This window comes from Phaethon aethereus (genome assembly GCF_964289735.1).
Source record: "Phaethon aethereus genome assembly, chromosome: 1".
NCBI lineage: Eukaryota > Metazoa > Chordata > Aves > Phaethontiformes > Phaethontidae > Phaethon > Phaethon aethereus.
The window spans coordinates 95,652,250-95,677,554 of NC_138575.1; the positions used below are offsets into that span (position 1 = coordinate 95,652,250).

The window sequence follows — 25,305 nt, forward strand, 5'->3', positions numbered from 1 at the left end:
CAGTGCAGTTCCAAACTACTTCAAGAACAGGCAAAAGTCTGTGATGATTTGGAATGCTAGTATTTGACAGCACATGCTTTTTTCCCTTAATTGATTGGGTGGGCTAAGGAATGGGGTACAGGTAGGGTGAAGAGGAGAAAATGCCAATGTAAATAAGGCCATGCGAATAAAAACTCCTCAAGAGAACAGGACACAGCAGTCAGTCTGGCATATTTTTGTTCTCAGGTAATTGATGCAGAGATTGGAAGTTCCAGATAACATTTGACACTTGTTGTGTGCAGTGCCCTTAGAAGCTGCCAGTACCTTCCAATGCCTTCAATTCTACACCAACGCTATGATTTCAGATCACCTACTGAGCTAGCTAAAATAGAATGATTAAATCTTTATGTCTACGCTCCACCATTTGTTGCTGGGAGAAAGGAAGGTCAAGTTGAAAATACAAGCTGCTGCTACATGGTGGTGCAAGTAGAGAACAAGACAGTTTGACCACAGCATGGTTCATTTCTTTAAAAGATGAAATACATTAGACAACTCAGCACAAGCAAGTCTATGATTCCAGGATGGAAAGGAGCCCAAATTAGTGTATCGTAAATTAAGCTACATCAGTTAAGCATTTGTATGAGGTTTATCCAGCCACATGAATCCAGGGAGAGGCAAGATGGACTGACTGACTTCCATACTAGGAAGAACAACCCAAAGCAAGAGCACCCTCTGTGAAGCTCCTAGCAGAGGAAGACAGTTTATACTAGTATTTAATAATTTGCCAACCTGCTATTTGCAGAACAGTTGCTTCCTTTCTACAGTATTTGTAATCTTGGACAAGACAGGGTCTAAAGAACAAGGAAACCAGTACAGATTCTAAATCCATTATTTGAACATTTTAGCCTATGCTTTGTTGCTTATCTCACGTAATCCTGCAAAACGGCATTACATTTAAGCAAGAGCATCAGATTATATGCACATACACAGATTATATGCAAGCATGACCTTACCTTGGCAGCTCTACTCCCAGCAGTGCTTTCTGTTCTTGAGAGTCCCTCTGAACCCTCGAGAACCATTTCCCATGACATTCAGGTAAGGACTGCTGCACAGGAACATGACCTTTCTTCCAGTAAAACTATGCCAAAGCAGTGTTACCTGACCTCCTCACCCAATCAACCTTTTTACTAGCTCTCCTGCACAGTACGCTAGGGCTTTCTGGGATGAGGACACGGACTATCAAATTAATTCCCTAATAGCTGCCACAGGACTATTTCTAAGTTAGGTATGCAGAGGGTGGGAGGGGCTTTAAGGGAAGATTGTGCATGCTTGCCTGTATTTACAGGGATTCTCACCACATCTACTGACTTAAAAAAACCCTCTATTATTAAACAGTTTGAAAATTATTTTTTTTTCCATTTTGCAAAATTAAAATCAACCCTCAAGGATTAATTGCATATAAAAAAGAAACCTATTTTACAGCACTGACTAGTATTACCTTTAAAATCAACAGGAAAAAAACCCACATGCTGTAGTATTGTTTTGATAAAGCAAAAATCGCCCACAACATAATCACCCAAAATGAACCAGTGTGAAGTTTTTATTTGCATGGCCAAAATATCTTCCTTTTGTTCCCCTGCACCTTTATTTCCCTTAACACGCTTGAAGGGTTTTGTTGCAGAAGGAACAAGATGCAACACTGCATACCTCCTTGAACAACCACTCCCACAACACCTAAACACTTAACAGATGTAGCAAATGACAACACCACGAACGGGAAAAAACTAAGTTCCACCATTCAACATGGTCTGCAACAGCATCTTTAGGGCTGGCTGAAGTGGGCAACTTCACTTTAGAAGGTCATTTCCTCCTTGTTTCTTTACAGTGTTGGTGGTTTCAATCCATACTTCCTTGCAACTTCTGTCTGGGCATAGGCAGCATCGCAGAGTGAGTAGAGGTGGGCCATCTCCATTTCAGATTTGGCCAGGTTGATAGCTTTGTTGAACATTTCAATGGCTTTATCCAGATTACCTCTGAAATAAACCAAAATTTAGTCCAATTAACACTGGCAAAGCAATCTGCTCATCTCTACAGCATCTTTTGGGGTTTGTGTTTTTTTTTTTTCCCCCCCTTCAAGACTTCCACTCCCCACTACTAACAGCTTAAAAAGACTAGGAGGAACCACCACAAGAACTTGCAATGATGATCATAAGCAAACAGAGAAGTTGTTACCAAGCCTAAGCAACTAGGACAGCTGTTAAACAGCCTTCCTCTTGAGACTTCCCACAGGTGGCAGTGGGGGATAAAGTGTTCTCCACAGGACACCAAGTTTACTACAAAGATCATACTGGGACAACTAAATGAACTCTCATCTCCCTTGAAAAGAATTTGTATACTTAAGAGGAAAACCAGCACAGACAAGAGCTCACATTATTTACATAGGAAATGCTTGCAAAATTTCTCATGACAACAGTTAAATTGTCTGTCCTTTTGATGGCTCGCCATGTGGAAAAAAAAAAGTCTCAGCTATACTCCCAGCTACACCCCAAACTTCTGCACAACTGTGATACAATGCACTGTTACAGAATAGTGCATGAGTCTCTCCTCTTTATCCTTTGAACTTGCAAACTGCAGTCTTGTAATTAAACCCAAATCGTCAGGCTTAATAATGTAGCTCGGGATCCTCAGTAACAAATGGTCCACTAAGATATGTTTAAGGACTACATTAGATACACAGGAAGCCTAGTAATGATTAAGGAAGTCACTTTAAATGCAGAAGGGATGTATTTAAATATACACAGACTCATCTGCATGTTGTCTAGCAAGTATGAAATTGGTGAACATGGGAACTTGTCAGATCATAAAGCAGAATTATGCCATAGAGAAAGGAAGGCTTTACTAAAGACTTACAGAACAGAAATCAGGACTTCAGGTAAGAGCTGGTCTTGCACAGCACTGGGGAGAAGATCTTAAGAAAGACTTAAGATCCATAAGGAAATCTAAAGGACTACTGTAATTTCAAAAGTAACTAAGAACTCTTAACACTGCAATTCAACGTTACCTTTGCACTTCAATCGTTCCCATGGTTTCATATGCAAAATCACATTTGTTATCAATTTCAATGGCCTTGCTTATGAGTTCTAACCCTTTGTCTAAATCTTGCTTCCACTGGAGCTGAAGTAAACTAGAAGAAAAAGAAAATTTAGAACAAATTTCATATACTTCTCCCAAAACCCTGATCATGTAAGGGGGAAAAAGAGATCACAAGTGTATTTCAATCCTAATGCTGGGTAGATAGTAACTTCATGGCTTTTAAAAACATGAATATGAAAATTACTTTCAACAAGCCATGCTACCCATTTAATGACTCCCAAGAAAGGTAAATTCCTCCCAAGAACACTTGTTACAAGTTGTTTTATGAAAGACAAAACTTCAGCACAAAGCTGAAACTAAGATAGGACTTTTACTTAGAGTCAGATATACTTCAAGTAGATATTCAATTAGGAACGAACACTAATGAAACTTTCCCGAAACTTATTTACAGTTTAGTCAAGAGAAACTGTAGAAATACATTTAATAGCACCAATATGTTTTCACAAAGTTATTTCTCCTGGCTAAACTTCTAAACACAAATATTCAATTCAGGCTGAGTCATCAGTGTGCCAACTGCCCTTGACCAAAAGGATCGCAAACGCAATACATACCCTTTATGAACATATGTAGTGGCATTGTCTGGCTCAAGGTCGATGCATTTATCATACATTTCGTCAGCCTTGCCAAACTGCTGTTGATCAGTTAATGCCTGCATCAAAAGAGAAGCCTATATGTCAATTCGCAACCAAAACATGCACTCTGCACTAGGCTAATTCTAATTAAAACCATATTGACGATGTAAGTTTGGATATAGCTCTCTTACAGTAGAGCAGGCCAGGCACATCGGTTCCCAGAGTTAAGTTTCAGAATTAAGGCTTTTTAGAAGCAAGCTGCCAGGCTTTAACTGCACAAATTACTGATCACAGTACCATCTGTAGTGGGAGATCCACAAGCAACATGCTACGTGTACTGCAAGTAAAATCTATTCTAAAAGTCTGTACCTGCAAGTCTCAACTTCTTCCTTTTTCAAATATACTGCTTTCAAAAAGAAATGCATCCATATTGCCTACCTACTTAAAAAATCAGAACATCTCATCTTTGTACTAGAACCAGCAGTACATCTCCTTAGAGAAGAAATAAGTCTGTTACAAGTGTACTTTGAACATCTGTACTAAACTCTGCTTGACCAGTTCATGTCATTTGTAGCAGAACAAAACTGTTACCCTAGTTCCACACATTTAACTCCCAGATTACTGAGAGAATCCCTGACATCCATCCAGTGAGATGCCACACACATACAGGAATTCAATGGGAAGCGTATGCCAGACCTCTGTCTCCTAATAACCACCCTTGACTCCCATCACTTATGTTCTGCTCCACCAATTACTTCTCTACTTCCTCCACCCCAGAACACCCATACCCATGAATTCAGGTAGCTTACTAAGGACAGCATGTGTTATCTCAGAACTTATTGTCAAAACTCTTCATCTATTATTTGAAGAAATGTATCTTATCCAAGATAAAAGGCACAAGAGAATGCAGCATTTTCTTTAAGAGAGAGAAAAATGTACCTGAGCATAGAGTGCATAGCCTTCAGCACACTTTGGAAATTTTTTAATCACATCTTCAAAGCCTTTCATGGCTGCTTGCACAGGCAAAGGATTATTTCCTGTATAAGCTTGGCGATACTATTCAAGACAGAAAAAAAAGAAAAAAGGAGAAAAAACAAAATACCACCACACAAAAAAGACTCATCAGAACTCTACCCACTTCCCCAAAAGATACATACATCGCAACAACTACAAGTTCCAGCAGGTGATGTGCTTGTACATCCTACCAAATCTGGTTTTAAGAACCTACTATGTGTCAAAGTCACTGGTAGAGTGGACTTGGAGAGGAGAAAAGGGTGAAAGAAGGAAGCCATAAGGCCTGATAGTTGCCAATAGCCTCCCTCTATTTCAAAAGCCTAGAAATTCCAGTGCTAGAATTCGTCCTTGTTCACACCATGCAAAGCTGTCCTTAGAAGATTCCTGCATGCAGAGGCATTGTACTAGCTTGAAACAGTTTTTTTCAAATTTCTTGAAGATGACCGTTTTCCACAACATTAAAGCTTTATGTAAATCTATTTTATGTGATACAATTAGAATGAAGATGTGTGTTCCTTTACCACAAAACAGAAAAGATAACCTACTGTTTGAATAGTGAACATTTCAAAATGAAAGCAGCAAATCCTTCCTCCAACTGAAGAAACTGTTGCAGTCTCTCTTTACCTTATTATTAAAAGATATGGAGTTGTTGGTTGCCCTACTTTTCCATTAAATTGGAATAAAATAGAGACACACAGTACGTTTTCCAGAACTTGTGAAAAAGTGCCCAGACAAACACCAGCATGCTACCTACCAGAGCGAAACATTTCTGTGCTTGAGCCAAGGCAGAATCGGGTCGTAATCGGATACATTCATCAAAGTCTTCCACAGCCTCTTCAATTTGGTCAAGCAGGATTTTCAGCTATCCAGAATGAAAGAAAATCCTATTTCTGTATTTAATCTGTGCTTCAGACACTTAAGTGATAATTCAATGAGCAATTTCTCATGCTGTCTCCAGTTCAGTTTTGGAACTGCCTAGAAACCTACAAAACCCATGATTAAAAATCACTGCCTTGAAATAACAAAGCCACCAGGGAAACTCTGCCTTTTTGTGTATGAAGCCAATGTCCATGTGTAGGGATTGAGAACACTTGCATTTTAGATTGTTGCCATTACTGCTTCAGCATTATGTCCAGTCTCTAAAACTATGCTGTATTTCCTCAAGTTGCTGTGCCCCACTGTACTGAATGCCTGTGGACTATTTCGATGTCAAAACATTTTGGCTTTTCCAGCTTGCATTTCAACTTTTTTTTTTTTTTTATATTCTCATTCCTCCACAAGAGTGGAGCTCACTTCATCATTCTCTTACTTTACTGTGAAGCTACTGTAAAACACTAATTTTCAGTCTGCAGAAAACTTTCATTCCCTTCTATCAACACCTAACACCATTCTTATTTCTGAGCACTAAAGAGATCTAATGAATTCATGGAAAGAGGCACTTGATCCATGGAAGTCTTCCTTACGAATACAACTTAGGCAGTGTTTCCTTTTTTTTTCCAGAACCTTTTATATTACAATTCTGTGGTAGGCCTCTCGAGGTCTAGAAATTAGTCAAGGACACAGCAGCATCATAAGCCAGAGAGGGATGAGCTGAACAGATGCACGTCTAGGCTGCAGTGCTGCAGATGCTGAGTTATCAGGGACACACATTACATCCGCTTTAACAAAGCTTCTTTCTGTGCAAATGCTGCTCTGCCATATCAGGCCCCTTCACAGAGCAGCTTATATCTGGCTGTAAATGTATATAAGACCTAGTACTTTTACGTCAGAGTTCATATTGACAGAGGCCTGAACCTCTGTTGCTCTGTGTTCTTTCCTATAGCTACAGAAATAAACTGCTTCTGCCTGACCTGAACCTGCAAATTAGACTGCGTATTTACTCAGCAACAGTTCCAAATTAGGAGTTCATGTTTTTCTGCCACAAACAGTGTCAAGTGTATCTGATGATGTACTGAACTTTATTTTTCTTTGAAATATTCAAGTATTGGGACAAAATCTCTTATGTTTCTTACTTGTCCTCGATGGTGGTAAACATCTGCGTTCTGAGGATCAATATCAGCAGCCATGTTAAAGTCTTGAGTGGACAGCACAGGTTGCTGCTGCTGCATATACATACTTCCTCGTTTGATCAGAGCATTAGCTCGGAGCTGTAAAAAAAAGTTCAAAGAAGCATTAGCCACTCCAACATTCCTCCAGATTTAATGCTTTGTTACAGTTACAGTAAATTTTTCATTTGACTAGTTTCTCCCACTGACAGATTTCATTCATTCTAAGCAGGAATAAATTTCATATTGACTCTAAATGAATCAACTCCCTTGCTTAATTTCAAATATGTCAGCCTATGCTTCCACCTCAGTGGATTTTCAACCTCGCCCAAACCCTTTATAAGACAGGTTCCCTATGCTTACAAATACATCAACATTTTTTGAAGCAGTTCAATATGCAAGTACAATTAATTTTTTTCTCTTATCTACAAACTCATTTTTTCAGACTGGATAAGCCTCCAATTCATTCAACTTCCTCTGTTCCTTAGTTTGTACTGCTTAGCACAGCTGTCTCAAAAATCAACAACCCCCTGAAAAAACAGTTTGTCAGGAATAGAAAGACAAAACAGTGAATAAACCAGAACGCTCCCATTAAAGTATCTGAAAACTTGGAAAAGCAACTTCAACTGCACTGCAAGTTTATCACCTAACTCAACCCAAACTACAATCCAGCTGTGACAGATTCTTACCTTCACATTTGCATCTTCCATGCTGATGACCTGATCTAGGTCTGGTTTGGCAGCATTTGCATTGCCAATAAGTAAGTAGAAAGTAGCTCGCAGAAGCAAAGCTTCTGCCATGTATTTTCCCTTTGCTTCAATTTCTTTTGTGCTCTCACTGATAATTTTGTCATAGTTCTCTTCTTCCATATATTGTTTTGCTCTCAAATAGCCAGAGCTGTAAATGATATAAGAACAGTTGCATGTATACATGTATTCACTGAATGCTGCAATTTCAATTAAGATTTTTCATTAAATCATAACAAATACTAACTTTTGCTATACTTAGTTACAACACCAGCACAGTAAGTAAAGTTACAAATATTCCTGGACAGAGCCATCACAGACTGAAAACAATTTAGACAAAGAATGGCCAAATTACATTGGAAATAAAGAAGAAAAATGTTTTAAAGCTCTTGAACTTGAGCTTCATTTGTCCCTTGAAATTTTTTTTTAACATTAAGGACAGCTATAATCTCTGCTTTAAAACAAGAGGGCTGGGATGGAATTCCAGGTCAGAAAAGTAAAATATTAAACCTACCAATGTGCAGTTTATACGTGGAAGAAAGGATTTCACAGCAAAAATTACAGTAAGTACTGCCTTGTCCTCAGCTAAGTGTCCTGGATTCAGTGAACCTGCCTGTAGATCAGGACATTCTATCTTAGTTTTTAAAAAAAAAAAAAATTCATAACGCTGTTTGTAATGGTTTCCATACTGACAGCAGTGCTATCTTCCAAAAATAAACTAGAAAGCAGCATAGTAAGTTAAAGCACCATTCATGTGGTGCTCAAGCTCCACTGAGAAAAAGCGCGAGCTTTTCTTTGCCAGAACAAACCTCTCATTTATGTGCAATTTGATTCCAGAAAGATAAAACACCCTTTCAGCCTCAGTTGCTGTAAATTCATAGTTTTCATTAACAAAGACCCTTTTCCTAGCTTGTCTCCTCCCTTCCAGTCCAAAGGCTAACTTGCTGTCTTCCTTGACAACTCTTCAGTATGAAACACCCCTTTCTTCAGAAGCATCATTCAGGACTCTCCAGTCCTCCTATCTCCTAAGATTTACTATGATGCTGTAGTAAATATTCAGTGTATTTTCCCAATCTCATTGCCATTCCTCTGTTTAGTGGACCGAAGCCACTTACAGTTTGGAACTAGCCAGTCAGCTTTCACGAAAGTTTCATTTTCAATACTGATCTCAGTTCATAGGCTGACTTCATTACCACAGATTTCCCATGCCAAGTACTATAAAAACAGCAGCAAGTTAACACTGAGCAAAATGTCAAAATCGCTGAAAACTTAATTCCAATACCAAGCAACTCCCAACTGTACTGTACACTCACTTTTCTTTTACTTCAGAAGCCTCTCCCTCCTTATCCTTATCTTCATCTGATTTCTCACCCTTAAGCAAAGGTTGGGAGATTATATCATCTGTGAAAGAACTGAAGTAGGATTTAATGAACTGTGGTGAGGGCATCAGAGGCTCACGATTCTGAAACAGAGAAATGTAATTTCAAGTCATTAGATAGTAAGATCAGATAGTACATATGGAAATCACAGAATCACAGAATTCTAATGCATAAACAAATGTGATTATTAAAAAATGCATTCATGAAAGAACCAATGTATGACTTTCCACTATCTCATTTGATAGTCTGATATTTTTGACAGTTTGACATTTAGGGATTATTTACACTTCAGATCACAACCCAATACCCATCACCAGTAGAAATAAAGTGAAGATATTCAAGAGGGGAGGGAGGTAATATCTTTCTGCATGAGTGGCTAGAAATGAGGACTCTTAGGATATCATAAGACATTGGGTAGATGTGCTAAATAAAGCAGCATGTGTGCCTATAAATTGGGTGAAAAGTGCAAGCTGGCAGTTTAAGCACGAGCCTAAATTCCAATAAATTCTGAATGGCAATTTGCCCCTTTTCTCCACTTGTCCAAGAGAAGCTGCTATCATTACAATGAAGACTAATGAGGCAATATCCTAATTCTAGGTGGAGCTTGGCCCAGATACCACACATTTTACTTGAATCCAAATTACATATTTGAATCACAATTCAGTATCTCCTGCAAGAAAAGTCTGAAGGCACTCTTCTGAATTTCTCTATTAAGTTCCATCATAATACTGCCTATTTGAAGCACACCTATTTTATGATGCTACCACCAACACACTAATAGCACAATTCATTTTTTGTTACCTTGACCCTACATATTTATGTGACTTTCTATAGGAAGGAAATTCAGCATCTCAAAACCAACATGGATTTCAGTACTTCAACCACCATCACAAAAACCAAGCAAGAATGTTTTAATACCTGTCTCAACCTTTTTGTAAACATACAGCCACTTAAAATGAGGGTTCCTGGCTACCCCTATACCTCCATAGTTCTTTCTGCAGTTTCCAAACATTAACGCAAAGACATCTGAGTGCCCAAATAGAAAAGTACAAATATAAGCACCTATTTACAGAAATGGAACAGAAAAAGCCTATGACTGAATGTCCCCCACAAGTAATCTGTGGTAGTTTGGAGATGAAGGCATATTTTTCAAGACAGAACGAGGAAGTCTGACCACTAATAAAATGATGTGACTTTTCACTGCATCATTTTTTCTTAAGCAATGCTTTTTCACTTTTCTTATTCTTAAAAATAAAACAAAACACCTTAAAACAGTATTATTTTGCCACTTTCTAAAATGCAGGCATTCTGCTGTCAACTTAAGTCTTTCCCACACGAACTTTCTATGTGGAAAAAGTCCTGAAATCATCATTCTTCTCATTTTAAGCTATTCATTACATATGGAACGAACATTTTTATGCATTTTCAGTTATTATATAAACCTTCCTATCTCAACACACATACTAATTTGACCACTTGATGTGCAACTGAACATTTGGCTACGGCTGTTCCAACATATCCTGTTTCCATTATGTTGGAAGTCCAGAAGAGCCACATGCAGGGCAGCACACCAACTTAGATGTCTCCTGAACATCATAATAAATTTGATTATTACAGGGAAACAACTCTTGGAAATAGGCCTCTCTTCCCTACTGAGGTTTCAAAAACTTTGGACAGGTCCCAAAAGAAAACAACATTGGTACAATAGTAGCTTTGTACAAAACCATTTGCATCAATTCTACTCTTCAGCAGATGAAGACAGTGACTTGCTTACAACAATTGACAGAATGCCAACAATCAACATTTCAACAACCAGTCAGGTGAAATCAGAATTTGGCAGCAATATCACAAGTCCTACCTTGTATTTGTCTTTGGCCTTTTCTTTTCCAAGGAGTTTAAGAACTTTATCAGCTAACAACATACTTTGCTGGTTTTGGAAAGCTTCTAAAATGCAGACTGCAGTGACATCTAGGAAACAACATACAAAAGTGAGATTAAAGACAAATTCTGATAGTCACTGGAGTACACTAAGAGGTGCCACTGTTACAAAGAGTCACTGCCAAACTGATAGACGTTCTGTTTGAGGGTAAAAGGCTCTGTTTCCAGTTTGCTGTTTTTACCATGTTTTCCAAGATACAAATTTGTATCCCAAATGATCTCCTTGTAGTAAAAGGACTTCATGACAGCGAATGAAAGAAGTTACATTTATTTTTATCTTCATGTTTTTATCTAGAGGCAAACACACTTAGATGAACAGTGAAAATGTATACCTCCAGCAGGGACTTTCACTATTTTGAAACTTTGAGGATAGTAATTATGTTCACATTAAAAGTGCTAACACAGCTTCTCTTCTGGGACTGGTCCTAATTTTCTACTTCTAAAATTCACATTCAGTCCCATCACATCTCACTTCTTCCTCAGTTTAAGAAATCTTCCCATATTATATCGCAAATTTTTCTGCTCAGCTTCGTGACTTTGGAATGGACCAAGGTTAAGAGAAATACCTTGCTGGCCCATTTGAAGTGCTAGCCCATATCACATCACTGTCTTTCACATATAGAAGCATCTGCAAATGTTAACGCCTTGCTGCCTGAATCTGTGCTTTGCAGTGTGAAACGTGCTTTTATGGTACATTAACATTATTTCTCTGGATCATCTTGTTAATGCAATACTACCACCGATTTTTTTCCTATTTAATTTTCACTTAAACATCAGTGAAGATGAACAGTTTGCACTTGAAATTCAAGGAGTGTATTGTTTGAATATACTTGAAAAGCAAGCGTCTTACCCTAGAGTTTCAGTATAGTTTCTGTAGTTCTACACTGCTACAGATACTACTATGCCATCATTTATACAGAAACTCCCCGCAACTCTGGCATGGTCAAGCAGCACACTGGAGTCCCCAGGAAAACATGCTACACCCAGAAAGAGTGTGAAAGATAGTGTGCAGTAATATCGTGCTATATGATGTTAGCAGACACGCTTTGCCCAAAGCAGGCAGCTGTAAACTAGTACCCAGACTTGGGTGAAGCAGCAACGTCTTCACTGTCTTCTCAATCATACTGCCAGGGATCACTGGAGGGGGGTTGTGCTGGTGGTGGTGGTTGGTTTTTTTGTGATCTGTTTGGTTTTGCTCTCCTCCACTACACAGACATACCCTACCTCCTGGGATTTTACTGGCCATATGTGGTTGGCAGGTAAAAAGCAGTACTGTATTAGAAAAGTGGTGTAGTTCAGAAAAAGCAAGTAATTTTCAGATGTAAAAAAAGTGCAAACTAAAAACCAAACACAAATCAAGGTTGAAAATAATTGCTAGAAACATTACTGCTACTAACATTAAAAAGGAGTTACATTTAAAAGCTATCCTACTATAGCAGGGCTACTTGATCTTTCTTGGGGCTTTCATCATCTGTCAGTTTCTTGCAACTACACAAGACTTAAATTTTATTATAGCACTCTGGAAGTGCAGCTGCTAGTCAATTAGTGATTGCAGAGGACTACACTAAATGACTTAAGTAGTCCTTTTCTAGCCACTACGGTCTTACAAGGCTGAAAGGCACTCTGACAGCAGATAAATAAATACATAGATAATAAAATTTCACATCTTATTTACCTTCTAATTTAGCAGACCTAATTCTTAGCTAATGAAACTAATTTAACAGATTTGCCAGTCAAAGCACTGCCTTATTTTGTGGCCTTCTTTGATAATGAGCACAGCTGAAAATTTCATTTGCCTTCTAACCTTACATCAGCAGGAATGGTTTCACTTGATGAAATTTAAATGGATCCTTTCAAGCAGTGTCCCTTAATTCAAAAGTGCCCTCAGACAACACACCTGACCTACAGTTCTCCTTGATTTTCATGGCGTCTCAGTCACATCTTCCTGTCAGTTCAAAATGTATTCTGTTAGGAATGGTATTTGGAAGGACTGACGCAGTAGGTTCTGCCAAATACACAGTGGTAATATAAAAAAAAGGTTATGTCTGTTCCAACTTTCCTAACAATTATACATCAGAATGAAATGCTACTGAGGCTGTTTTCCCTTGAATACCTGCCAAATGCATTTAATTGACTGTAATACTCTTGCTTCTGACCATGTATCTCCACCTGCAAAAACACCTTGGTTTCTGTAGTAGTACCATTTCTTTAAAAGAGGGAAGAAAGTTTGTTTACTGGATGGAAGTAGAACGACTGTTGTCTGGGTTATCTACCCAGCATGTTAGACGAATTCTATTCTAAAATGTAGGGAGTTTCCTGGAAAAACCTTAAGTGGCTACAGTAACATCCATTTCTCAGCAGGTATTTCAGATGTAAGCAGATGACAGCTTGAGAAATGGGAAAGTTTCTCCTTACCAGAGAAGAAAATGTATTTGCAGTAGCTATGAATGGTTTTAAATAAATCGTTTTGTATTACTCTAGTTACAGAAGTAAAAACAAAACAATCTCAGAAGTTATCATGACCAAAGCACCTGAACTAATTCTACTTTTAAGTTTACACATCAAGACACACTCACCTTCTAAACATTCCTTCTTATTGTCTAGCTTCTCATGAGCCTTGGCACGTCTGAAGAGAGCTTTTACATATTTAGGATTAAGCTCAACAGCCTTTGTGCAGTCCTGTGCCACTTCTGTCCATTTTTGCTGTGGGTAGAAAAACAACATAGTGAGAGAGGCCCTACTCAGGTGCATTGTATTAGCTTTCCACTACCGACTCCAGGGTCATGCCCACCTAACAGTAGCTGCGGTTCCCAGGGCTCTGGTTCTACCTGCTTGCTTCTATTTCTGCAAGTTTCTCAGTAAGAGAAGTGCCAGGCACCACTGGAAGCCACCTGCACCAGAAGAGCCACAAAAAGAAAAGGAATTCCTACAGAAATACGAAACCAGACAGTTGTACAAAGCATATGGGAGAAGATAATGAGTTGGTGCAAAGATGCTTGCAGGAGGTAACATTGGGACTGAAAGACTGGTACAAAACAAATTGAAGAAAAAAGATGAAAACATAATGAAAACCAACAAACAAGTTTAACAAAGTGCTAAAATACTTTTTAAAAAAAAAAAATCTTTCAAGTTACTACACTATGTTACTACGAAGAGATGATAAATGAATATGTGAGAGTAGAGCTGGTCAAGGGTATTAATAACTAAAAATCAACTTATCTGCAAAATTGATTATCAAAACAGGCTTTTCTAATAACTGAAAAAGAGGAATCACATACATTTGTGATTCATTATGGTATGAGTTAGTGTTATAAGTAGTATTTGCTCAGACAAGAACTGTCTTCTCTCTCCTCTAACTTTCAAGACTAATCTCTAATCACAGTCTCTCGCTTTATACTTCAAACTGTACAAAGCCAATTTTTCCACTCCTTTATACAGCTCACCAACTTGACCTCATGAGCAAATCTATCGATACCATAATAAAACAACACTGGTTGATTTCTAAAACTAATATCAAGCATAGTCAGCTATCAAGTAAATGTTACTCCCATATGTGCAAAATTTGGGTCTTGGGTTTCAATAGGATTTCAGTGATTTTTTTGTTGTTGTTGTTTAATTTTTGAAGTAGTATCCTTCCAAAATATTTGGCCTTTCACCTAACAGTTAAAGAAACACTCTAGACTTTTATCCAAGAAAATTGTTCCAGAGGGTAAGAAATTAAAACCATACCTTACAAGAAAGGGCACAAAAGAATTACATAAGATAAGACTGTGAATAGGTACCAGAAAATAATTTTATTTGTATGTCAAAAAGTAGGATAAGCTAGTGAAAAACAGCTGCAAGCAACAGCATCTTGTTGTAAAGGCAGCAGATATCACCACCCAGGATCTTTCAGTGAACAAAAGTGACAAAACACACAATTTATAATGCAACTTTTCAGAATAAACACACAATTATCTTTAATTTCTTACCAGTTGTTCATAGGCAGCAGCTCTATTTTGATAGAAGGTAGAAAGATCAAGGTTTTTCTCAGGAGGGCACAGGCTGATAGCCTCAGTATAACACTGAATAGCTTGCTCATATTTTCCTGCTTTAAAATATTTGTTTCCTTTGTTCTTGGCCGCTTGGGCTCTATCAAGAGGGCTCTGAAAAAGAAAGTGATAGGTCAGTTCAAATAAGAGAAGCATCACCGCACGCAAGCTAGGCACTTAAGGGCTTATCTTCAAAGATATAAAATGGATCTGAGTGGTAAACTCTAGCCTAGACTGCTGAAAATCTCACTCCTTGCATTTCCTGGAAAAACACAACAGATTTTCTTTTGCAAGTATATCAGATAAGAGACAAACTTTCACAAGATTCACTACAATGGTATTAAACAATGCAGTGATTTCTCTTTGGAACACTAAACGGGTTTTAATCTTATGTGACTGGTGATCAAAAGAACCAATGAGGTAAGTTATTTCTCCAAAGACTAAATATGTGAAGACAACAAAGCCCTCAAAGCAATTCAAATAGGAAAAGTTTCCTACTGAAATACATATAGCCTGTAAGACCAGAGCTGACTCAGCAGACTATGAATTAAATATGGAAAAAAACTTTCTGGAAAGACCTACTGAGCAAGATGAATAAAACCCGTAGGGAAAACAAGGCTGTTTGGCCTTCCATACACTAGACAACTAACTTTACAGCTAACTCCTCCACAGCTTCACACAACCTGCTTCATCCAACCGCTAATACAACATGCTGGACCATCACAGTTTGTCATTCTTAGTAGAGAAGGGAAAACTTTGCTAAGTGGCCTGTGACCCTGCTAAATGAATCTTTACATTCTGCACCACCTGTTGATCATCTGCATTTCTGCAGAAACCATCATTGCTACCTGTAACCCCTAGATTTACAAATCAGTTATCAAGTGTTGCAGTTGATACGTAATCAGATGTAAAAAGCTTCTCTCTATCAAAGGGGTATGATCCTCATTCAAGAAATACAGAGTTGCAAAAGATCCTAACATTCATCTTCTGTATTTCTGATCCACTTTCACAGCCTAGCTTCCAGGATCAACATTGTGGGGCAGCTCAGACTAACCTGCCAGACCAAGATGAACAGAGGTATGGGCACACATGCCATCCTACCAACCTCTCTGAGAAGGAAAAGAGTACAAACTGGGGACAGCAATGCCTTAAACAATAGCTGCAGGATTCACTACATCTCACCTGTTGAACCACATGCACTGAAAAGATCATCTAGGATTTGCTTGCAATTGTCAATGCTGCTCTTTGCCCATACTTCTCCCTTCTCTACCCCCTCATCCACTGCCAGCGCCAAGCTACACGCAGATTGCTCTAAGACAAACTTGAAAACATCTTTGCGTTTCATCAGCCTGCTTCCCTTAATGACTGCTCATTTCATGCCAGTCTGATCATTGTTAGCATCTAAATGATTTTTAAAACTGAAAACGTGAAGGGAACTCAAGAGTTGCTGTACAGCCCCTCTTTTAAGGCCTGGTTTCCAGTCATGGCATGAGAGAATCACAATAATGGGTACCAGTCTTAGTTCCTACCTAAAAATAGGCATCCAAACAGAACAAAAGTATCCTACATGCACTCTCCTGAGGAGAGACTTACCAGTGAAACCATATAAAGGAGGGAATTTCTTAAATATCCCTACTGCCAGAAAACCTCTTGTCTCACAGGTCACCAATCACTGGGCTTATAGGAAAAAAATCAATCTGTACCATCTCCACTGTTCACAGAACAAGATAATCTGCATGGCTTTTAGATTTTTGTTTTTTAATGATTTAAATTCAAATTGATAAAAGACTAATAACTTCACCCCTTTTCATATACTGTGTTGTCATGGTTTAGCCCCAGCCAGCAACTAAGCACCACACACCCGCTCGCTGGATAGAAAACCAACTCTATGCTGGCTGAAATCAGGACATGTGTGTAACTCTATGGATACACAAACCAGAATTAGAGCACAAATATTTTTACAGAGAGCCAAGTAACTGTGTATTTCCTAAGTACTTTCTTTAAAACTTAACCCAGGTCTGAAAAGGTTACATTTACTTCAAATATGTCTTAAATTTAGCTCCCAAAACAACACTACTTCTCTTTAAGGGAAAGGTTATGCATATGCAGCAAACTTAAATGCATGGAAGTCAGCTTGAATTTTTCCTTCTGCATTTCTACAGCAAGCCACATTAGAAACGTCTTTGTGAAATAATCTACAAAATTCAGTGCTGTTCCAATTTACTTGGTACCAAAAAGAAAAACACAAGATGTGGGCCATGTTGTAACATTCATACATGTGTTCCCAGCATGAAAATTATTTAAGACTGCAGAGATTAAGCCTACACTACAAGTAGATAATTACTTCATGATGACTGCCAATTCCTTTAGTCCAGGGATCTATTGCCCCAATATGTGCCTCAGGTTGACCAGTCTGTCCGCTACATCCTATGCGCCATAGTCCCTGCATAAAGATGCATGCTACAGATGAGGACTACTGGATAACATCCCAATGCAATGGCTGCTCCAGTGTCTGGTGTGGTATAGGAATTGTAAGCAAGAAACCTGTAGTTCTGAGGCTGTCACTGGTGCTCTGCTGGTTCAGACAAGCCTAAGTGCATGCAACAGGGACCAAAAACTTTAGAGAGTACAGGCACAGATAACCACAGGATAACCCATTAAAATTAGTAACTGTTATCAGAGTAAGCTTTGAATAACAGTAGTAGGACCACAGACCACACAATCAACTATACAGAAATGAATAATCGAAGATGCTAACTCCATAGTTACTCCCTGCGCCACGCATTGCATCATGCAAGAAATTTGGGGGGAGTCAGGAGTTAAGAGCACAACAAGCTATCATGTAGTCAGCAGTGATGCTTGTGGCAAGACAGAAATCAACTTTTAAGGTTTATGCTACCTTAAACTAGGCTCCTAGCTCTTAGATGGTTTACCTCTGCAACCTTAGTCACTCTATTCTGCTATAGTCCTCAGTATGCATGCAATACACCACTGAACTGAATGGATTTTAAATTGCAAAGGCTCTGTAATCATCAATAAACCTGTTCAGATAAGGACTCAGATGAAAAAATAGTCACTTAGCACCTCATACCCAAAAAGCTTAATAATTGATGTTTAAGTTACATAGTCAACTTAAACAGCAGTATAACCTGACAAAGTCAAAACTACTAAAAAGCTAAATCTCTTGAGCCTGTTCTTTTGCTTTAGTACGTTTTTGTTTGTTGTGGGGTTTTTTTGCTGTTTTGTTTTCCTTTTTAAAAGATATTACAGAACTCGTCACATTATATGCTGCAATACCTTTTCATAATAGCACAATAAGAATACGAAAATTAACTCTTAACAAAGATCAGTTTTTGAAAAAGTTTGTCAAGCCTTAGATTTAACCTTGACAAAATTTTTAAGCTGCTGTTTCTCAGCCCTCCAGTCCTTCTCAACTGCCACACTGAAGATATACACAAATAAGAAATAGATTATGCAAGCAAAATTCATGTACCTCATGCACAAGTAATCAAAAAAACTCACACCTTCTTCCATTTTCTTGCAAATGTAATAATTTTGAAAATTATGACATTATTTTCCAATTTCACTGCTTCTCCTCACCTGACCCATTGCCATGCTATGTGGTATACTGGACATTTTTTGCCCCTAAGGTGAAGGTCCATATAGAGCAAGAAAAAGTCTCACAGTTTGTCATCTGGTCAAAGAGTCTGTGCAACAAGCAACAGCTCAATAAAATGAATGGAAGTTCATAATCAATTATCTTCCAAGGCAGTATAAACAAATACCGCCGAAGTTATCTGCAGTTACATAAAAAATAACACCTCAGTACTTCAGACTGCTTTCAGCAACTGTTCATTAACAGGTCTTAAAACAGAGTTTAAGCCAAAGGACACTTCTGTGTTTGAGAAGTACTCAGTTATCTAACTAACTAAACAAGCAGATTGCTAACTGTCTAAAGACTAGACAGCACTGACAAAAATTTCTTCATTGTTACTTCAACCTCAGCAAATGCGCTTTCCTCACAAAATGTTCAGAAACTGCATGCAAACAGCAGCAACTTAACAGCAACAGACTGTCAGTTGCAAGAATAATAAAGTTAAGTAACCCCCAGCAAAGCCAATATAGTTAAACAAGCAGTTCAGAACTTTATATATTTGAGGGAGATTGTTTTTTAAGGCAGAACAAGAAATTTGCCACCAGCCAATGATGATAGTGATTCACAACAGAAGCATGAGTAGCGAGTTTCAGCATTTTCTTTTGGTTGAAAAGGATTTGCATGAGCCCTTGTCTGACAGATGACATGAAGGGGGACTACTGTTTCAGCCATCTTAATTCATTAACTTAAAAAAAAAAAGCTAGACCTCTTTTTTTCTCTCCAAGTGAGAGCACCCTCTTGATGAGATCAGGTACCCAAAAAAAAGGTGTTGTTTTCTGAATACCTGCTGTTACTGAATACCTATCTTTCCTTTTTTTTTTTCACTAACATTCATTGTGAGTCTTGTCTCAGACCTACACTGAAAGGCATTAACTGAGCATAAATGGTTTTAAGATTCTCCTTAGCACTAAAACCACTATGAGAAAAAGTAGTCCACATGAGTTTAACATGTAAATTCAGAGTGCAAACAAAGACATATTACAGTTAGAAATAATTAAGTTAAAGTTTACAGTACAATTTGTCAACGTTCTCCATCAGTCAACTTCCTTTTCAATAAGTTTGCCATTCACGTCTGCCACGAATAAGCAAGCTGCACACAAGCTGCCAAGAGTCTAACAATTGTTCTACTGCTATTATACAGGTTTAATAGTTTTCTACACCTGTCACAAAACACAGAAGACTTACAATAGGTCAATAGTGAGATTTATTAGGCAGCAGGTGCACAGTACAACAGAAATTACTTTTTACATACTTTGCTTAGATCAATTCAGAATAAGTATCAACATAAGTATATCTAGAGAAAGGGGTTTAATTCATTCATATACTGATCTAATGTCACAGCAGCGAGATAGGCAATGTTCAGCAATTGCTATTAAAATAGGTACTGGAAAGAAGCCATACTAGTTGGCTGTTGATCCCGACATGTGGCACCACACAAGCCAAGGAGTTTGGCCATGTCCATCCAACCACTGCACTCAAGGACTAGATCGAACTCGGGAAAACATGCAGAGACAGTGAACTGCTGTGGACCCAAACAGCTTTGTCTGCAATACACAATGCCACACGGCTGACTAAACAATTCAAGAATCTCTGCTCAATGCTTCCTCACATACCAAAAACACAGGGGTAGCATAAGAACTTGCTGAAAGAGTTAAGGGGTGAGATTTGGATTATCACAGACTTGCAAAAGGAAGTTATTTCAACTTAAGGAGAAAAAAAATACTGAACCAACCAACACATGACCTCACTGACTAACCAGTGCTCGCTCCTATCACACAAGGAGCATATAAACTTACTAAGAAGTTATCATGGAGTAAGTAGAAAAAACATGAATCAAGTGGGTATCAATTAATGCAAAGCAGTTTACTTGTCCAACATGTTTAAGTTATGCTACATTGGCTACAACCTAAGAGACCATGTAAAAAGCAACTGCTGTTACTAACTAAAACACATTCCATCTAAATTATAAGAAACAATGACAACTTCTGTAACTAACAGATGTAATTTGACTTCCAGACCTTTGAGTCAACCATAGACGCAGTTTTATCATCAGCACTTAACTGGTCCAATAATAGCAGTTTACTGTATTGTTGCAGAGCTGTGCTTACAGGAGAAGGCATCTCAAAAGTAGTTCAGCTTTTCCCAATTCAGCACCTATGCTAAGGGCTTCTGCCAACACATCAGTCACAGATCACACACCTGGCCAGTGCATTTATGCCAGGAGAATCCTCTAGTGCAGACACAGCCTGGGGAAAAAACGTGAGGCCTCTGCAGCAGGTAAAAGAAAAGCTTGACCTGCATGCAAAATAGTAAGAAATCTTGAATAAAGAACAACAAAGATTTTAGACCTTACTATTTTCAAAGAACAAACAAAAAAATGCAAGGTCATGTCTCCAGAAACAGCAGACAGAGCATCAAATGGATACAAAAACTGCTTTAATGAAATGTACAAAAAAGTCTGAGTCCTGAGTTACGCATATGAGTAAAAGAATAGTTACCCGACACACACATACACACAGCTGGTGTTAGTACATTCACTATTGACCTATGTGTTCGCTAAAAGACTTCCCTTGTGTTTAGACTGTGAAGTAGATAACTGGCTCTTATTCGCTGCACAGATTTGTTCTTGAAATCCAACTGAGTTTAAAAAAAATACTTCACCACATTAGAAAGGCAGACCACTACAATGCAGGTAGCAAGTAGAGCATCTGCAATGGTTGCATTTTCAATCAAGGGTCTTATCAATAATATCCACAACTAATAAAATGTGTGTGGACACGAGATCTACCTGGCATCACCGCTTTGGATATGAGGAGCAGGAAGGCAATACCCACCACACACATAAAGCAGTCAAGCGAACCTGCAGCCACATTAATCTTCCGGCTGCAGCCATATTTTGACCAGCTAGACAATTACTCTCATGTAATCAGGCAAATCTGATACCTTCTTCTACAGCTTTCCTAAGCAGTCTCTCTCATTTCTTCACAGCATAAAGCAATGACACTCTTCAAGGAACTCCGGATCATACCACTCAACCATATACTTATTCTTAGATGCATAGAGTCTTCCAGTAATTTAATTTATGGAGCAATCTGAAAGAGCTAGAGACACAATATTTTAAACCAAGTGCTTTACACGTTTTAAGTGCTTGCTTCAAATACAACTACAGAATGACTACAAACCATTTGATAGTGTATACTACAACTCAAAAATACAACCAAGAAACCCAGAGTTAACATACTAACAGCAAAGTCACTGCAGCTACACAAAGGTCACGAGTAGCCTGCAAACCAGAGCTCACACGTAGCAAGCACGCTGCCATAAATATGCCAGATGCTGTTTGCAGCCACAAGCCAAAGTTACCACGGTAAACAAAGTCTGATTTTGTCCTCTGTACACTACTTGCTCAGTACTACTGCCCATGAAGGAACAAATCACTGCATTCAGGTAACCGCCTCCAGGTCCAGCATGGGCTTTGCAGCTTGCTACACTTCCAGGAATGCCTGAGGACACCTATGATTCACTAGCTATGGAAGCTGCCACCCTCCTCACCACTCCCATGTGTTCCTGACACTGCCTGCCCACTCACGCAACACTAATCTTCATCACTGAGGTGATCAAGGTTAAAACTGATCTTTTCCAATCTCCCAAAGCTGATTTTTTCTTTCCTGATCATTTCAGAAAGGAAGTTTAAACCATGGTCTGACAGTTCAGAGCATTTTGGGTGATATACAAGAACGGGAGAAGAAAATGCAGGAATACCTTAATAGAGTTTTCTTATCAAAGCCAATCAGTTTGCCAAATCCACCGTTTTAAACATGCTTGTCAATTGTAACCTCACCTCAGTAATACAACGTGACTGTCACAGTACATCTGTGACTGCAGATGCACGGAAAGTGCATCTCAGAGGCATTTTTCCACATACAGATATACAAAAGAATCACGGATCTGATCTGGACTCTGGTCTGCCATGTCATCCTTCAATCTTTGTATACAGCATTTTATCTGAAAATTTTCAGAAAGGTTAATTTACAACAGGATAAATATAAGTTTTGAAAATGTATCTGTTTAGGCAAACTCTACACCGAAGTCTCAGTTGCTTGAACTGTATGGCTTTTGTGTTTTCATCCAAAATATTTCAATTTTTAAAAGATTTTGATTGTGTTTTCTTTCCACTCGGCTGTATACAGCATCTCAGACAAACACACAACAAATCACCGAGTTCCTTTTCAAAATACTATTCCTGGAAGCAACTTACTCGTAGCTATTCTACACCTCAGAAGCAGAAGTACATTCACTCAAAGGCAGCACATTGTTGGATCCATACTCACCTGGTTTAATGTGTACTTCATGACAAGATGCGTTCAATAACGTACTTTTCCGAGTGCCAGTACCAGGCCTGGAACCAATACATACCCTCTGAACAGAGCACTACCCACTGCAGCAAGACGAGGAAGAAGCCGCCAACACGAACACCCGGTTACGAGCACTCCGCCGTTACACGGCCCGTTCTCGCAGCTGTTTTACGCCGAGCACGAAAAGGATGCCCCCCGAGCGCACCCGCTGCAGCACGGCTCCCTCCCCTCGCACGCGTCCTTCGGGGCCAGCATCGGGACTTTGACAACCGCTTCTTAGACGGCGGCTGGGCATCCCCCCACCCTCCCTGCTCCAGACAGCCCCGCCGGCAGCGGAACAGCCGCTCCTCAACCACCCCACACACCCCAGCCCCGCCCCACGGCCCGAGCCCACGAGCTCACCTCGTGCCTGGCGGAAGCGGCAGAGGCGAGCCGCGGCCCTCCCGTTAACAGCGCCGTTTCTCCCCTCCTCCCCTCCCCCCGCTCCCCCAGAGGCGGGGACTAACGGCGGCCGCGCGCCCGGTGAGAGCAGGGAGGGGTCCGCGCGCCAACCCCCGCCAGCGCGCGCTCACCATCTCCTCGTGGCCGGGCCCATCGGGCTGCCCTCCGCCGCTGCAGGGCCCGGGGCTCGCCCGCCCCTCAGGGGTCTTCCGCTCGCTCGCGCCCTTGCCGCCGCGGCGGGCTGCCCGCCGCCCCCACAGGTAGAGCGCGCCGGCGCCCAGCAGAATCGGCGCCCCCAGCACCAACGCCAGCTGCCAGCGAGACAGCCCCGCGCCGCCGCCGCCGCCACCACCGCCGCCGCCGCCGCCGGCCGCCTCCACGGGCTTCGAGGCGGCCATGACGCGCTCACACCGCCGCCCGGGGGAGGGGAGAGAAGGGGTCACCGGACACCCAGGGCACGCCGGGAGGGCACGGGTCGTGCAAGCACTTCCGTCCGCCGCACGGCCCGGCCCGGCCCTGCCACCTGCCGGCGGGGCGGCGCCACCTGCTGGAGCGGCGGTATAGCCGCAGGGCCCCCCGCCATGTGAGGGCGCCCCAGCGCGGTGGGGGGGGTGCAAGGCACGGAGTTGCTTCGGCTTTACGTTATTAGCCCAGGCCTAAAAATTCTGAGTGTACCTTTAGGTCCGGATTAATTTTGTGCAGAAGCAGTTTCTGGGCTGCTAACGTTTAGGACTGATGCTGAGTTCTTAGGACTTTGTACTGGAACATTTCAGAGCAAAATTATCCTTGTTATAACTGCCATTTTTCTTTTTTTTTTTAGTTATTAATTGAATTTGTCATAAAATGAATTTAATATGCAATACTGGAATTTTATATATGTTGCATATACGTATGCATTATATATGTGTGTCTATGCCTACTTAGCATCCTTACCTGTAGGCAGAATAAGCTTATCTTTCTCCAATTATTTCCCTGGAGCACTCGGCTGAGGAATCATCTTTGATACTTTTTTATACTCAGATAACACTGGTCATCTCATACCTAGAAATGTCACTGTAGGTGGGAGGGAAATGGAAGGAATCTGTGTGAAGACATATATTGCACTGAAGAAAAAAAGGACTGAAAATAAAAACCACAGTAAGTTTGCAAAGCAAATACCTCAGGAGCCCAACTAAAAGTTGGCCTGCTGGACTATGAGTCAATATAACTTGGTGCCTGGTAGTAAACAGCTTGAGCTGTTTCTCCCTTAATTTATGGATTATTACTATTTACATAAGCATATTTTGCCAAAGCTGTGGGACAGCATCTCTCCCACTTTTCCCTGTCATCCGTCTCAGCATGGCATAAGCATTTCCTACTCCACATGACAGGCTGCAGTTCTGTCTCACATGTCAGAAAAGAAGAAACTTGAACCATACAATAGAAAATACATATCAACAGGCCTATAGCTTCCTGCTGGGACAGCCTAAATTCCACCCACATGATGCTTCCTATGAGCTAGCATAGGCCTTCAGATGTACTTTGCCTGTACAGACTGGTAGCCTCAAGGACGTAAGTCAAATTTAGGCCATTAGAAGATGGCCAGGAGTGTTCTTCCCCACCTGGAGAATCAGCCTACATGTCCTTTTTAACGCTCCGGGTGTCTTTATTACTGTACTGTTTTGCAGGTAGTCCTCTCACTCTCGTCCACTTGTGCCTCTGACAAGAAAGCAGCCTGCTGCAGGTTTGGTTGTATCTCCAAGATCTGATACACAACATCTGAGGTTATGCTATCTGCACATCCATGTACACCAGGTCCTTGTGCTAATCACAGTCTCATCTGCACTGGACCAGGTAGAACACCAGCACATAGGCATCCATGATCAATTGGTCCCTTCACCCCTATTTTTCAGAACGAGGAGTCCTACATCAGAGTATTGTACTTAAACCTCACACCCTCATGAATGAAACTGGAGGTTTTTTACTACATCTGTATTGTTAAACAGACTGAGAATAAG

The 25,305-nt window shown here is 40.0% G+C and overlaps 1 protein-coding gene across 1 annotated transcript; it reads right to left on the reverse strand.

Moving 5' to 3' along the window:
- Positions 1-1,858: 1,858 nt before the first annotated feature.
- Positions 1,859-24,388, reverse strand: TOMM70 (translocase of outer mitochondrial membrane 70; the record flags this gene model as incomplete). Its single annotated transcript, XM_082007679.1, has 12 exons — positions 23,440-24,388; positions 14,798-14,971; positions 13,403-13,529; positions 10,747-10,856; positions 8,823-8,971; positions 7,453-7,660; positions 6,731-6,865; positions 5,473-5,580; positions 4,644-4,760; positions 3,684-3,781; positions 3,041-3,163; positions 1,859-2,012 (listed from the first exon to the last, which is right to left on the reverse strand). The coding sequence occupies exons 1-12, from the start codon at positions 23,704-23,706 to the stop codon at positions 1,859-1,861; spliced, it is 1,770 nt and encodes a 589-aa protein (XP_081863805.1). The 5' UTR covers positions 23,707-24,388.
- Positions 24,389-25,305: the final 917 nt, after the last annotated feature.